Raw genomic sequence first — 15002 nt, 5'->3', positions numbered from 1 at the left:
AAATGGATATTTAAGAAAAGGACATTGGATGTCTATGACTGAATGCGACGCTTGAAAATGCTATAGAATGGTTAAAAGGAACAATGTACAAATGATATCACAGCTGAATCAAATCCACCTCTGAGAAATCTGGAGGACTGCGACTGAAGATCGTCCGACACTTGCCGTCTAGCGCCTGGTACTCGTTACTGATCCAAATATGTTTGCTGAATCGTTGTGTACGGTACACTTCGTCATCGCTTACACCCAGATCATCACGCGGAATCCAGATGACAGGCCTCTTGGCGCGAAGGGCCTCGTGCTGGAAGGCGCGCTGCACCAGCTGGTCACGCTCATCGGGCGTAAGATCCTCTAGTTCATCGTGAATACCAGCAAACAGGGCTTGGCCAACTGAGTTGGGAGCTGGCCCCTGGGCCTCGGCGTCTTGGGCCATCTTCTCCCGCATGTCCCGTAATGTCGGCGTGGATTTTGACGAGTTCTGACCATAATACTTAGATTTCCGGTTTGATGAGTTGGAGGCCCATGATGGACGTTTGTGTCCAAGCTTAGGTGTTGACAAGAGATCCGAATTTTGTCGTTTCTGGCCTGAGAAATTGGTTTCCAGAGGTTTCAGCTCGATGTCTTCTCGTATTTTCTTCCCGTGTTGGAGCTCTTGGTGTTCACGCTTGGCGAGGGTGTGTTCAACATCGCCATCCTCATCATCGTCATCGTCAAGAGGGAGACCGAGGCGAGCGTGCTGGGCACGACGGAACTCATCATCACGTCGGACAGCTTCATCTTCCAAGGTAATGGGAAGATACCGGATCAGTGGACTAAACGCTTCGTTGAGAAGAATTTGGTAACCGGCCGTCAGGATTAAAACCACAATCATGCAAATAGCCTGTCCCTCGCAAGCGACATTATCATCTGCGTCCCGAACCAAGAAGAACAAGCCAATCAGGCAGACCTCCATAACGTAGATTCCAGTGAATAGCTGATTAATAGCTCGAGGGAATAGAAGACCACCTGTGTCAAAGCGAAACTTGGTGACATAGAGTGTGTTATAGCGATAGACGAACCAGAACAGACCGAATGTGATGACGTTGAAAACCAAAATCAGAGGTGCGACCACGCAGTAGATCAAACCTTAGATAACGTTAGCCAACGGATTCGGTCAAAAAAGATGAGACAACTTACCAATAGAGGCTAGGGTGGTATATACAGGGAAGAATGTGCCCCATTGCATCTGATTGAGGTTTGTTGTGCGTGCCCACTTCTTCCGGGCAGTAGAGTCCAGAATTGGAGCTAAAATGAACCAGCTCACCAGGCCAAATATTTGTACGAGAGCGCCAGCGCTCACAGACATGGCTTGTAGAATCATGTAAGAGAAGAAGTAGTTACTAGACTTCGGTATGTTCACTGCTAGAAGTTGCGGCCAGCTGGTCACATCAGTGACGTTCTCAATTATTGTCGAGAAACTGGAAGCGATGGTAACGACCAGGAACAGCTGCACAAAGAGGAAGGCAAAATAGTAGTTTTGGACAGTGAGCTCGATAGACATTCCGGTGAAGAGGCCTTGTGTGCGGCTCAGGAAGCGAAGGATAAGAGGGAGCAGTGCCATGAGAATAGCTAAACACAGCGCAGGAAGAATACCCTGAACGGCTGAGATTAACCAGTCTGGTAACTTGCCAAGCCAAGCAAGCCAAGGGAATGCACCCTCCAGATATGCCAATTGCGACAGTAGCCCAGTGAATGCCACAGGGAACGCCCACCCAACGACCATTGCACTAACTAGTGTGATGATGCCGAAGGAACGCAGGTATCGTTCCCACCATTTGATGGACATGTTATCCCAAATGACATCGTCGGGAGAAATTTCCACGACTCGGGGTGCCATCTGCTTTGGGAGGTGGTGGCTGACAGATTGACAGGCCATGTGGGCAGCGACTTGGTGATTGAACTGGATGAAGGCCGAGTTCATCGAAGGAAACCGCTCGGGATGCTGCTGATCAACTTCGATCTCCAGATTCAGACGAGCGAGCTCCTTACGACAATAATCGATAGTGTCAACCTTTTTCCCTAAAAGCCAAATCGAAGGCATCCAACTCCAACCAAATATGGGTAGACGCATGGTATCTCGGTCCTTTGGCCGGATGTATTCCTTCCACAGTGGCTCTCCATAGTCTTCATTTTCGAAATTTTCATTGTAAGCGATGGGATATTCTTCCCCTTCCATTTTCTCCCCCTCCTTCCGGCCATGTTCATCTTTTTCATCTTTGTCCGGTTTTTTGAAGTCGTGATGGGGTGCATCAGTTGCAGGGGTTTCAGGCGCAGTCAGTGGATACTCGTCAGCCTCACGAGCACCCTCGGATTTCGTATGAGACGACTTGCGTCTCCAGAATGGTGGCTTCGGCGAAGTCGTTGGGTTACGACACATGGTGTCATCAGAGGCAAGAGGTTCCGGAGCTGGAGAAGCGCTTGCACGAGGTGGGGGTTTGTCTGCAGTTGCAGATTGACCAGGGCCTGGAGGCGTATTTGAACGAGGGGGGAGGACGTTGTCTGTAGTTGCAACGAAGCCCCCGGTCCGAGTCAAGGGCTTCTCCAAGCCATGCTCAACTTTCTTGAAGCCTCCAAGCACTGTCTTGCCCAGTTTTCCCACGCCTTGGCCAACCGCACCAGCGGCGGCAAATGCAGGGTCAAACACTCGTCGAGGTCCGTCCTCCGACCGTTTCTCTTGGGGTTGTCCATGGAGCACTTCTTGTACCGTGTGGGCCTGATGGGGATTACCAGAGCTGACACCAGGACCCATAGCCATTTGGGACGCACGTTTCTCGGCCGCCTTTTGCTCTTGTTTCTCTGCGCTTGATTGACTCTTGCCGGCCTTCTTTGCCTCCGCCTTGGCCCTCTTGAGCTGTGCTTTCTTGCATTTTGCAATCAGATCTGTCTCGGCACTTTCAAGCCTGAGAGCAATATCGTTTCGGGTTTTCACTTTCTCGTTCAAGTCGTCGAAGTTGCGGTTGAGCCAAATGTTTCGCACGCCTCCAGGAAAAACATCGAAAAGCCTATCAAGGGCATCGATATTAAGCCAATCAGGTGGGATAGAAGTAACGAGCACGGTGGTGGCAGAAGCACGGAGTCGATGCTGGGGAGACGTCAAGTAGGCCTGTCGCAGGCGAATGTAATTCCGAAGTTCATCGAAAAACACAAAACAGACGTAGATAATGGCGATCACAGCCATTACCAAATGAGCCCAATACCGATGGGTGTGCTCGGGGGTTACGTTACCCCATGCTAACTGGTCCAGACCAGTGACGGAATACTTAGTGCCCGAGTTACCATGCTGGTATGTCTGACCCTTGCCGCCGATACGGTTGATTGGAAGTAGAACCGGTAAGATCACGAGGCCCAGAGGAAGGAAGATCTTCAGAAGCATGCGCAGATAGCGCAGGAAGAAGTATGCATCTAGCCCACATTTCTGGATGAATTCCGAGCTGGATGTACGGAAGACGGGACCAATCCAGCGGAAGAGACCTGGCGGTGATGGGGTTGTGCGTTCTCTATCCGGTACCAAATAGGTTCGCGGTTGACTAGATACCAAGTTCGGTCAGTTCAGTGTCCTCGATCCTCTACCTGGTGGAATTCCAGGTGACTTACTATATACGAGTTAGTTTCCCCTTTAGTAACAGAAAGAGGAGAAATTCAACGACGAAGACGATGATAGCCGTCGCCAGCGACGCCAGGAAGGTCGAAATCGAGACACCTTCAGCGGTTCGGCCGTGGCCACCGGTATGTTCCAGTGCCTCCTCCAAGCCCGAAGTCATGACGATCAGCTCGGGTATTGCCGAGGGAAATGGGGAAGCTAGGATGCCAAAAGGGGTATCGAAGTAGCTGTCACAGCAAGAAGCATCACGAGATTTTGTTGTAGGCACCGATGGATATTGGAAGTGATCGCCTGTATACGGAGGGGTCGAATAAGAAGGAGCTCGATGATAAGAGAAAAAAAAAGGCACAAAGAGAAATTTACTTGAACAGACTTCGTAGGGCGCCAACCTGATCAGCGCTGTGGGGGACGAGAGCCAATAATGTCGAACTTGGGTCTTTGAATAATCTCTTGGTTAATGAGGTGAGTGGCGCGAAGATTGAGCTGGCAGGATGATCAAGAAATTGGGGGTGACGAACAGGGATGATTGGAGGGATCGTGGGAACGCCGATCGGGGATACGATGACATCAGGCGCCAGGTGAAACAGCTAAATAAGTCACGGCGGCTTTACTCCGTACAGATTCTGAAAGGAGAACAGATATTCCTTTGTGTAAATCAAGAGTTCCATCTATATTTATAACAATGACACTCCATGCGGATGTACTCTTTCTTTTTTCCATGACACATTGACACTTAATGGACATCTGAATGCAAATGCCTACTACGGTAGGATTGAAGCTTCCAAGCTTTTGGTGGGGGAGGAAAAAGAGAGAAAAAGGGAAGGAGCGATGATTGGCCCATGGGATTAAAGATGTGGCAGTGCATTATATAATGACAATCCACCAGCCACAGGTTCAGGGGTACGGCAGCGGCAAAGAGCTCAACAACTTTGGAGGAACAATAGATGGTCTAGGCTTGCAAAAAAAATAATATAAAAAATAAAGAAATAAAGAAATAAAGAAAAAATATAAAAAAAGGCAGCTGATTACATTCCAAAATCTAAAGCTAAAGAAGTAACAAGAACAAAAAGAAAAACAAAACTCCGCTCGTGGCCACGTGACCCCTTCCCAATTAAGCCGGCACAACTATCATGCTCAGACAGCAATATCTTCAACTGGATCAAGAAGGCGCCTCTGTAGCTTCTTGTAACCTCCTTCCTGAGACAGAACACGAGCGACTTCATTGATGTCCTGAGATGCTATTTCATACACATCATAATAAAGCACATCCCAGATGTAGAGTTCATCGCCAGATTGGAAAATCATTGTGGAGACATCGTCGTCCTCCAATATTGGTCGACCGGGAGCAAGACCATAGCTTCGAACAATCTTTTAACCTGCTGAATCGACACTATCCCACTCGTATTCAAAACTGGGGCTCCCGGGACGTCCCGTCCAGCCTGGGGGAACGACGAACTTCCCAAAATGATATTGTAAGTGACTCGACTTGAGCTAGCAGGATTTCAAATATCTCTTACTGGTGGCATGAGAGGAACTTCAGTGGTAGACTTGGCGGGCGAACGAGCGTGGCAAGGTGGATTTGGGGAACTGCATGTGCTAAAACACGTCGGCCTAAAAGGGTAACTACTTAACGCGCCAGTCGCGTCCATAGTGGCAGAAACCGCGTTCCGCCCACAACTTTTTGCTCTCCCTTTCTTCACTCGTATCCCATACACACCAACCCACCTGACCATCGTCCGGTATCAACACATTAATTCATATCCACAATGTCATCACCAGCACAAAGACGGAGGGGTCGCTCCTCCAAAAATCCAACTGCATCTCCCAGTTCTTCGTCCCGACAGGAGCCCCCTAGCAGCCCGACTTTTCAAGCCACCCCTCGTGCCTCGAGACGTCTAATGGCCGAGGGAGCCGCACCTTCTTTGTCCCCCATTTTTTTCCAATCATCCCCGACCAAGGGTGATAACAATGCCGAGACTCCGGATGAACGCATGGCCGATGCCAGCTCAACGGTAGACGATGGCGACAGAACCCCGCGAGGCAACCCCGGTGTGAGAGGTATGAATTTCTGTTTCAGCAGAGCAGCACCGTTTTTTATGCGATATAGATCCCTGACCACCCAACAGATTCTTCTCCTATTCATTATATTCCAAGTTCTAGCCCTACTCGAGGCCTTGGTCGATCTGATATCCGTTCCGACATCCGCTCCGATGCATTGAGCGCCAGCAGCGGATTATTTGTGTCGCCGGGAGGCCAGGGCCGACGCGGACCTCGTCGCAGCGATTTGCACTCCGGTGGCTTTGGGTCTACTCCCAGTCGCCGTAACCGTGTGTTCGTTGATGCCAACGGAATGCCCACAGGTGATACCATGCCTCGCTCCGATGCCACTTTCTCGAATATCAACCCTGGCACCTCTGAAGCTGACGCCATGGCCGGAAACTCCACTCGTGTGATTTGGGGTACCAACATCTCGATCCAAGATTCCATGTCGGCATTCAAGAACTTCCTGTATAATTTCGCGACAAAATACCGTCTCTGGGCTGACGGTGCCTCCGAGGATGAAACCAGACTGATGGGAGAATTAGCAGAGAGACATGAGTGCATCGCCATGTGTAATGACATGCGACGACTCGGTGTGACCACATTCAATCTCGATGCTGCTAACCTGAAGTCATACCCATTGACTCGCAAGCTGTGGCATCAACTTTCTGCATATCCGCAAGAAATCATCCCTCTGATGGATCAAGCTTTGAAGGATGTGATGGTGGATCTCGCTCTCAAGGAAATGGACGTTCTTCGATCAGAGAGTCAACGCGCTGCTCAGCCTCGTGACCGACGTGGTCAGGCCATCCTCACCTCGGACAATGTACTTCCGACTGTCGATGTGCCGGATCTGGTCGGTGAAGTGGAGGCGATGACCTTCAAGGTGCTTCCCTTCGGTCTGGACAAGACCGTGAACATGCGTGATCTCGACCCAGCCGATATGGACAAGCTGGTCAGCATCAAGGGTTTGGTAATTCGTGCTACTCCTATCATCCCCGATATGAAAGAAGCTTTCTTCCGGTGCAGCGCCTGCAGCTATGGTGTGCAAGTTGACATTGATCGTGGCAGAATTGCTGAGCCAACAGTCTGCCCCCGAGACTCTTGCAAAGAGAAGAACTCAATGCAGCTCCTCCACAACCGTTGCTCCTTCTCTGACAAGCAAGTCATCAAGCTCCAGGAGACCCCAGACAACATTCCTGATGGTCAGACTCCTCACTCAGTGTCTCTGTGTGTCTACGATGAACTAGTCGATGTTTGCAAGGCTGGTGACCGTGTGGAGGTGACTGGTATTTTCCGGTGCAACCCCATGCGTGTCAGTGCTCGTCAGCGCTCGCAGAAGTCCCTGTTCAAGACGTACATCGATGTCCTTCATGTGCAGAAGTTTGACCGCAAGAAGATGGGCATTGACATGTCCACAGTCGAGCAAGAAATGTCTGAGCAGGCGGCGGAGGCAGATCAAGCACGCAAAGTCTCAGCCGAAGAGGAGGAAAAAATCAAGCAGACTGCCTGTCGTCCCGATATCTACGACCTGTTGTCTCGTTCCCTGGCTCCCAGCATCTACGAGATGGACGACGTGAAGAAAGGTATCCTGCTGCAGATGTTTGGAGGTACTAACAAGACCTTCCAAAAGGGAGGTAACCCACGCTACCGTGGCGACATCAACGTTCTTCTATGCGGTGACCCCTCGACCTCCAAGTCCCAACTACTGCGTTATGTTCACAAGATCGCCCCGCGCGGTGTCTACACCAGTGGTAAGGGTTCGTCGGCTGTTGGTTTGACTGCCTACGTGACCCGTGACCCGGAGACTCGCCAAATGGTTCTAGAATCTGGTGCCTTGGTTTTGTCCGATGGTGGTGTTTGCTGTATTGATGAGTTCGACAAGATGAACGATTCCACGCGCTCCGTCCTTCACGAAGTCATGGAACAGCAGACAGTCTCTATCGCTAAGGCGGGTATCATTACTACCCTGAATGCCCGAACATCCATCCTGGCCTCTGCCAACCCCATCGGCAGTAGGTACAACCCTAAACTCGCTGTTCCGCAGAACATTGATCTGCCACCCACTTTGCTCTCTCGTTTCGACCTGGTATACCTCGTCCTTGACCGTGTCGACGAGACGGAGGATCGTCGCCTGGCTAAGCACTTGGTCGGCATGTACCTGGAGGACAATCCTGAGAATGCCAGTTCACAGGAGATTCTGGTAAGTGACCTTTCCCGTGCGATCAATTAGAGAGTATTATTTCTAACAGTTCTATCTAGCCTATCGAATTCCTTACGGCCTACATTACATACGCCAAGACCAACTGTCACCCTGTGATCACCCCGGCTGCGGGTGCTGCCCTCACCGACGCTTACGTGGCTATGCGCCAGCTCGGTGATGACATCCGCGCCCAAGAACGCCGTATCACGGCCACCACTCGACAGCTTGAATCTATGATCCGACTTTCCGAGGCGCACGCACGCATGCGTCTATCTCCCGAGGTCACCGCCGGGGATGTTGAGGAAGCCGTGCGCCTCATCCGCTCCGCCGTCAAGCAGGCTGCCACCGATTCCCGGACCGGTCTCATTGACATGGGCCTTCTGACCGAAGGCAGCAGCGCCGCTGACCGTCGTCTGCGCGACGACCTGAAGAAGGCGGTGCTGTCCCGGCTTGACGAACGTGGCGGTGTGAGTGGTGGTGCGGTCCGCTGGACTGACCTGTATCGTGATGTGAGCGAGCAGAGCGATAACAAAATCGACCACAACCAGTTCGGTGATGTGGTGCGCTCGCTGGAGACGGAGGGCTCAGTTAATGTCTTCGGTGAGGGTGCTCGTCGTAGTATCCGCCGGGCGGCCATGAGCATGTCCTAGGTGGCTGCGATGATACCATGATGTGATGATAGATTAGGCTGCATGTCATCTCTGACTGAGGGTGTTCTGGCGTTTGTGCTTCTTATGGATAATGCTATGGTGATTCGGTCCGCGAACTGTATATTGTACGGAGTATTCTGTAGATCTGATCATGATCTTTTCAATCTCATCAAATTCTCCGAAGTTGCTGCGTTTGTTAGAAGCTAAGACTTGAAGCTAAGACTCATGTGGGAAGGTGAGAAACAGAATGCATCTGGCTAGACCCAACACGTAGAAAGCCCCGGGTGGGGATCCTCCAGATGGCGCCTTATATCCCAGCCCACCTGCGACAAGCATTGAGGAAAAGAGAGATAGGGAGATTAAGATTGAAAAGATATTTGAATCTTGGATTGTGTTTCTCATGTTTCTCAAGTTTCTCATATAATATTGAGATAGAATAGAATAACATAATATTAATGAAGATTGGAAGATCAAACGGAGATAAACATGAGAGAAGGACATAAGACAAGAGAGAGAGAGATACAATGAGGCAGAGACTAACTGCCCACGTGCGCCCACGACTGGTCAAATTGTCAACGTCACCAAGGGGGTGTATGTATGGATACAAAGTTACCATACCAAAGTTACCACTGTACATCGTGATCGCCCATGAGGATTGGCCTGATAATCGCCAATAGACAGCGATCCGACGAATAAACAAGCCCACTAGACCTAAATAAGATACGTCTAATGTCCCTACTCAGCTATCTAACAAGTTAGAATCCCCCAATTCAACCGATTTAGAGCTTACTGCACTCCATACCACCTCGTGGATTAGCATCGCAACCCACTTTGATGAGAGGATGGGGCCGTCACCCGCTAGTCATCGCACTAGCCAAGTTCGGGGATAACCTCTTTGCCTTCTTGTCGGAGAGCTAAGAACCCTCCGAGTTTGGCATCCCTTCCCTCGGGATATTTTTCTTTTCTCTTTCTTTTTCTCGTCATGAGCTTGGGATAAATCAGTCTTCCTCACATCTCTCCCTGCCCACAATGAGGTATGTGACTATCTGATCTAGCCATTCCATTCCCCCGCGCCACTGGCGTACTGACCCAATCGTTTCACAGGTTCGGTGAATATCTCCGGTCTTCCATGATCAAGGAATTCTACCCTTACTACATTGCCTACGATGAACTCAAGAAAGCTCTGAAGACCGATTTCGTCGACGAGCCAACCGCCGATAACACCAAGCCCGCCCGTAAAGAATGGACCGAGGACGATGAGACACGCTTCGTCTCCTTGCTTGAGAGTGAGCTAGAGAAGGTCTTTATATTCCAGAAGCGCAAGAGTGAGGAGATTGTTGCCCGCATTCAAGAAAGTGAGCTCGAGGTGAACGATGTCGTCTCCCGTCTGGACAGCTCGACCGATTCCCATCGTCAGAGTATTCGAACTTCTCGCCCCCCACCCACCGATGCGAACTTCTTAATGCTGGAGCAGGTGCTCAGTGATATTATTGCCGATGTTCATGACTTGGCCAAATTCACTCAATTGAACTACACGGGTTTCCAGAAGATCCTCAAGAAGCATGACGTATGTTTCCCTTTCCAATTTCCGGGTCGGGTTCAATCCGCTAACAATCGCACAGAAAGAAACTCAATGGTACCTCAAGCCGGTTTTCGCGACACGTCTGAAGGCCAAGCCTTTCTTCAAGGATAACTACGACGCTTTCGTGGTTAAACTATCCAAGCTGTATGACCTGGTCCGGACCAAGGGACACCCGGTCAAAGGTGATGCATCTGCCGGTGGCACCCAACAAAACTTTGTGCGTCAGACCACAAAGTATTGGGTGCACCGGGATAATATTACGGAGTTGAAGCTGGTGATCTTGAAGCACCTGCCAGTGTTGGTCTTCAATGCCAGCAAGGAGTTCGAGGAGAAGGACACGGCCATCTCCTCTATCTACTTTGACAACACGGACACCTGGGAACTGTACCAGGGTCGTCTGAAGAAAACAGAAGGCGCTGAGGCAATTCGACTGCGTTGGTACGGCGGGATGGAAAGTGACCAGATTTTCGTGGAGCGCAAAACCCACCGCGAGGACTGGACGGGAGAGAAGTCCGTCAAGGCGCGTTTCGTGCTCAAGGAGAAGCACGTCAATGCCTATCTCGAGGGCCGGATGACGGTTGAGCAGATCTTTGACAAGATGCGCAAGGAGGGTAAAAAGAGCCCGGCGGAGATCGATGATTTGGAGCAACTAGCCCGCGAGATTCAATACCGCGTCATTACTCGCCGATTGGTGCCTGTCACCCGCACATTCTACCATCGCACTGCATTCCAGCTGCCAGGTGATGCGCGTGTTCGAATCTCCCTTGACACCGAGCTGACCATGATCCGAGAGGATAACATGGATGGCCGCCAACGGTCCGGGAAGAACTGGCGTCGTATGGATATCGGAGTCGACTTCCCATTCTCCCAGCTGCCTCCCGAGGATATCGACCGATTCCCCTATGCCGTGCTTGAGGTGAAGCTGCAGACCCAGGCGGGCCAGGAACCTCCCCAGTGGATTCGGGATTTGACTGCCAGTCACTTGGTGGAGGCAGTGCCGAAATTCAGCAAGTTCATTCACGGAACAGCGACCATGTTCCCTACTCGCATCGATCTGCTTCCATTCTGGTTCCCTCAGATGGGTGTGGACATACGCAAACCCGCCACTCGCCAATTTGGTATCCACCGACCGCTGGCGAGTACCTCAATCTCCGCCAATGATGAAGATTCGGATGATGACGAAACTCCGGTTACGGAAGAAAGCCCGCTGGATGAAAATGCCACCGAGCACCAGAACGGATTGTTTGAGACCAATGGCAACGAACTGGATATCGAAGAGCGCGTCGCCGCCCAGCCCCTGCCTGGCGACGAAGACTACCCATTGTACGACTCGGACGACGAATCGGTATATTCGGACGAACTTGAAGAAGCTCGTCGCATAGGGGGAGCGTACTACGCGCAGAAATTGGCCAAGCACTACCTCTATCGAACTGGTCACGCTGTCGCACAGGGTCTCATGGCGATAGTGCCCCGTCCTGTTCCAACATCCCTGCCTCCCCCGAACAGCGTGGCATCGCTGTTTTGGGTAACCACCGACGCACGCTACAGCAGTTCCAGGCTCCCCCTGGCAAACGTAAGTCACTTCCATGCTATTCCGTGCACCAATCATCCAAAACTAACGATTTCTCAAAAAACAATAGGCATCTTCGTTCCCGTCCGCGTGGAACCCAAAGTCTACTTCGCCGCCGAGCGAACCTTCCTCTCCTGGTTAGAATTCTCCATCATCCTCGGCGGAATCGCCGCAGCTCTTCTTAACTTCGGCACTGAATCTGCCACCCTCATCTCCTCCTGGGCCTTCACCATCCTCGCCGCCGGCGCCCTCGTGTACAGTCTCTTCCTATACATCTGGCGCGTCGACAAGATCCGCAAGCGCCGCGACGTCAAGCGCGTCTACTACGAGCGCTGGGGTCCGACGGTCGTCAGCCTCGGACTTGTCATTATCATCCTGCTTAACTTTGGGCTGCGCGTGCGCCAAGGCGGGTTTATGGCTGCGCCGGGATCGGAGGGTGAGCCTCGGCATGGCGGACACGGTGAGTTGTAGAAATCCTTGTCTGAAAAAGAAGAACGAAGCCTTTCTCTTTATTTATTTTTTGGGGGTTGACCACCTTCTCCACTGCTCATGGCGACTCTTATGTTTTGTATCTACTGGTGGCGTTTGGGCTGGGGCGTTGGAGGATTGTAAATCATGTACAAACCGCATACATGTCATTGCAAATAACATGAGAATGGCACTTGTTTACTGCCTACCTATTTGTTTTTCTGCCTTGTCTTGTATATGTTGTAGATCTAGAGATAGTAGGTAGTGAAGATACTTATGGAGCGAATTTTAAAAGTATTCTCGTGGGAAGATCTATCATATTTAGCAATACCACTAAGGGTAAGATACATCATCTTCACAATAAGACACAGACTGAGAAGATGAATTCAGAAAAACATCTTCGAAAAGGTTCCCAAACGGAAACGAGAAAGGAAACGCCATCCCCATACCGTCCTGCGGAACCTGATCAAATAACACCCCAGTGGAATCCATACTAGCAAGATTGCCTTCGTTCTCAGGTTGACGAGGACCATTCTGCACCGACGATCCTGTTCCCGTACCTTCCGGTACCCCTGTATCCTGTGTCTGCCCACCTGCAGAGTGTCGACTAAGCAGGGATTCATAAATCGGATAGTAGGCCGCAACAACCGGGAACCGATCTTGCAACTTGTCAAGTATGAGCATGCAGAAGCGGGCGCGATGCTGTGAGATCATTCGGACGCCAGCATCTCCTCTGAGGATGTTGGCGATGTAGATCGAGAGCACCGACAGCACGGGTGCAAGTCTAGAAAGGATTTAGCAGGACCATCCCGGGATATTTGGGACAGGTTATTATTGGGGGACGTACATGCTAGCTGCGGCTGCGTATAGGAGATCGTTTGCCATGAGGATTTCGAGCATGTGGGAGATCTCTGTACATAGCTCGAATGTTGGACTGTCTGGTCCGATGTTGAGGGAGAACCTTGGGTTGCTCCGATGCAGAATTAGTCGGTATTCCCTGTATGTTCGATCAGAATGGAGATCCTCTGGAGAGTCATTTGGACGTCAACTTACTGGTATAATACATGAGTTAATATAGCCCACTTGCTGCTATTCGTTGACAAAGACTTGAATTCCGGTGGGAGGGATCCCGAGCACAAGGAAATTTGCTCTAAACAGATATCTTGTGAATGACCACTATCTTCGTCAAATTTAATAGTGAAGTAGCGATCGACTGTAATATGCGTTAGCAAGGAAGTACATTTAGAAACTGAATGATGGATGTTGAACCTGTTCGAGCTAGTTGCACACCGTTTATCACAAAGGTATTTGCCTCACTGAGGCCTGTCTCTTGAGACTCGCTGACTTGTTCAAAATCAGCTTCCGACAGAGGGGGAACATTGCAAAGACTTCCTTGTACGTGTGGAGGACGATCGAGAAGCATAGACAGATTTATGTTCATGGCCTGGGGTAGAAAGTCAGACTAGTAAGAGGACCTGGGGCTTGGGCAATAAACTGACATATACCATCCACCACAATCTTCGCCATAATTTTCGATCTTTTTCTTCGAGACGGATGTATGACTTTCTACAACCTGGTTAGTTGCCCTTAGTTTATGTTAAAAGGGATGAGTGTACCCACGTTTGATGCAGTCCTAAAGCCTGTGCCATTCCCACAGAGATACCAACCCAATACCAAGGGTCTTGGTGTTCTAGAAGACCATTCCACCAATAGCACATAAGAAACGTGGCTTGGATCGTCACGATAGCATCTGTTTCATATCCAGCATCATAGAGAGATTTAGCTCTCTGGTAAAACGTGAGGCTTGCAACATATCGGGACACAAACCCGGCTTTAGCAATAACGGAATCCGAGCAATATATGGTGGCAGCGAGGTAGATAGCATTCAAGAGCAAGTGAGAAAATTTGCCTTCCTCAAGGCTAACAAGAAATCTTGACCTATCCAGAATAGGCAGTGCAGCAAGTGAAAAATGGAAGTAAGCGTCGAGAAGGGCCTGACTGGTCTCTTGTGATGGGAGTTCAAATGCACCCTGGCTCTTAAGGCGTTCAATAGAAGAAATGTGAAGCCTTTCGATTTCCTGCGTCGTCGGTTTGCCTAACCGGGCCAGCATTGCCGCGTGGAGGTGGTCCTGGAGTGGGCTGACGTCCGTCGTGGCCCCGAAGGGATTCCCAAATTGTTGGACGAGGTAATTGAGATTAGAAGAATCTCCAACATATGGAGTTTTGCCGGTTGGTCCGAGTGCTGGGAAACATGGCTCTTGTTGTGGCTTATCTCTATTGTCTTGGGAATGAGTGGCCAGAGATGGGGTTGAACTCGTTACTCCCTCATGCCGTACACTGCGAGAGGTCTCTAAAAGTCCCCTACTGGAGCCTGCTTCAGTGGGTAGTAGAGGAAGCTTTCGTTTCCTAAATTCGAATTAGTCTTGACACGATGGCTTATGTCTCTTTGAATCCAACCGTCCACGGCGAGATACAATCAGCTCGCATTGGCGCCGGGCATTCCGGCAATTGGAACACGCGACGCCTTCACTGCGGTCACATTTGACCCGCCGGTCATGACACAGACGACAGGCGACTTTCACTGGATTGCTGCGCGGCATTTAATAATTGTGAAAGGCATTGGTTTGATTGTAGTAAGTTCGGCGTCTTGATTTCGGCGACTTGAGTTAAAGCCTGGACCCACCAAGTCGCCGAATTCACGCTGCTCTGATTGGCTTGATTTTTGGTATCTGCGTTCTCATTGGATACTCAACACAAGCAGCTTTGAGGGAACTATAAAAGTTCTCCAAGGGAGAAGAGGAGTTGCTGATTCTATCTTTCACACCTATATCTCGAGCTAGCAGAATACC

General features: G+C 50.4%; 4 protein-coding genes across 4 annotated transcripts; 2 read left to right on the top strand and 2 right to left on the bottom strand.

Annotated features, from left to right (window-relative positions):
- Positions 1-97: 97 nt before the first annotated feature.
- On the bottom strand, positions 98-3800 carry N7489_004574 (putative DUF221 domain protein; the record flags this gene model as incomplete). Its single annotated transcript, XM_056710326.1, has 3 exons — positions 98-1125; positions 1177-3566; positions 3634-3800. 3 exons carry the CDS (start codon positions 3798-3800, stop codon positions 98-100), a joined length of 3585 nt encoding a protein of 1194 aa, XP_056568747.1.
- Positions 3801-5406: 1606 nt separating this feature from the next.
- On the top strand, positions 5407-8533 carry N7489_004573 (MCM DNA helicase complex subunit MCM4; the record flags this gene model as incomplete). The annotated part of the gene is made up of 3 exons (XM_056710325.1): positions 5407-5698; positions 5767-7883; positions 7943-8533. 3 exons carry the CDS (start codon positions 5407-5409, stop codon positions 8531-8533), a joined length of 3000 nt encoding a protein of 999 aa, XP_056568746.1.
- Positions 8534-9562: 1029 nt separating this feature from the next.
- On the top strand, positions 9563-12156 carry vtc4 (putative vacuolar transporter chaperone (Vtc4); the record flags this gene model as incomplete). The annotated part of the gene is made up of 3 exons (XM_056710324.1): positions 9563-9567; positions 9638-10100; positions 10156-12156. The coding sequence occupies 3 exons, from the start codon at positions 9563-9565 to the stop codon at positions 12154-12156; spliced, it is 2469 nt and encodes an 822-aa protein (XP_056568745.1).
- Positions 12157-12486: 330 nt separating this feature from the next.
- N7489_004571 (Zn(II)2Cys6 transcription factor) lies at positions 12487-14753 on the bottom strand (the record flags this gene model as incomplete). The annotated part of the gene is made up of 7 exons (XM_056710323.1): positions 12487-12937; positions 13001-13150; positions 13207-13366; positions 13423-13597; positions 13653-13719; positions 13774-14559; positions 14611-14753. The coding sequence occupies 7 exons, from the start codon at positions 14751-14753 to the stop codon at positions 12487-12489; spliced, it is 1932 nt and encodes a 643-aa protein (XP_056568744.1).
- Between the last annotated feature and the right edge of the window lie 249 nt (positions 14754-15002).

This window comes from Penicillium chrysogenum, assembly GCF_028827035.1.
Source record: "Penicillium chrysogenum strain IBT 35668 chromosome Unknown utg000002l_segment0_segment0, whole genome shotgun sequence".
In the NCBI taxonomy this organism is placed as follows: Eukaryota; Fungi; Ascomycota; class Eurotiomycetes; order Eurotiales; family Aspergillaceae; genus Penicillium; species Penicillium chrysogenum.
The sequence above is the reverse complement of the archived record's forward strand: the minus strand, read 5'-3'. Positions and strand labels throughout refer to the sequence as shown.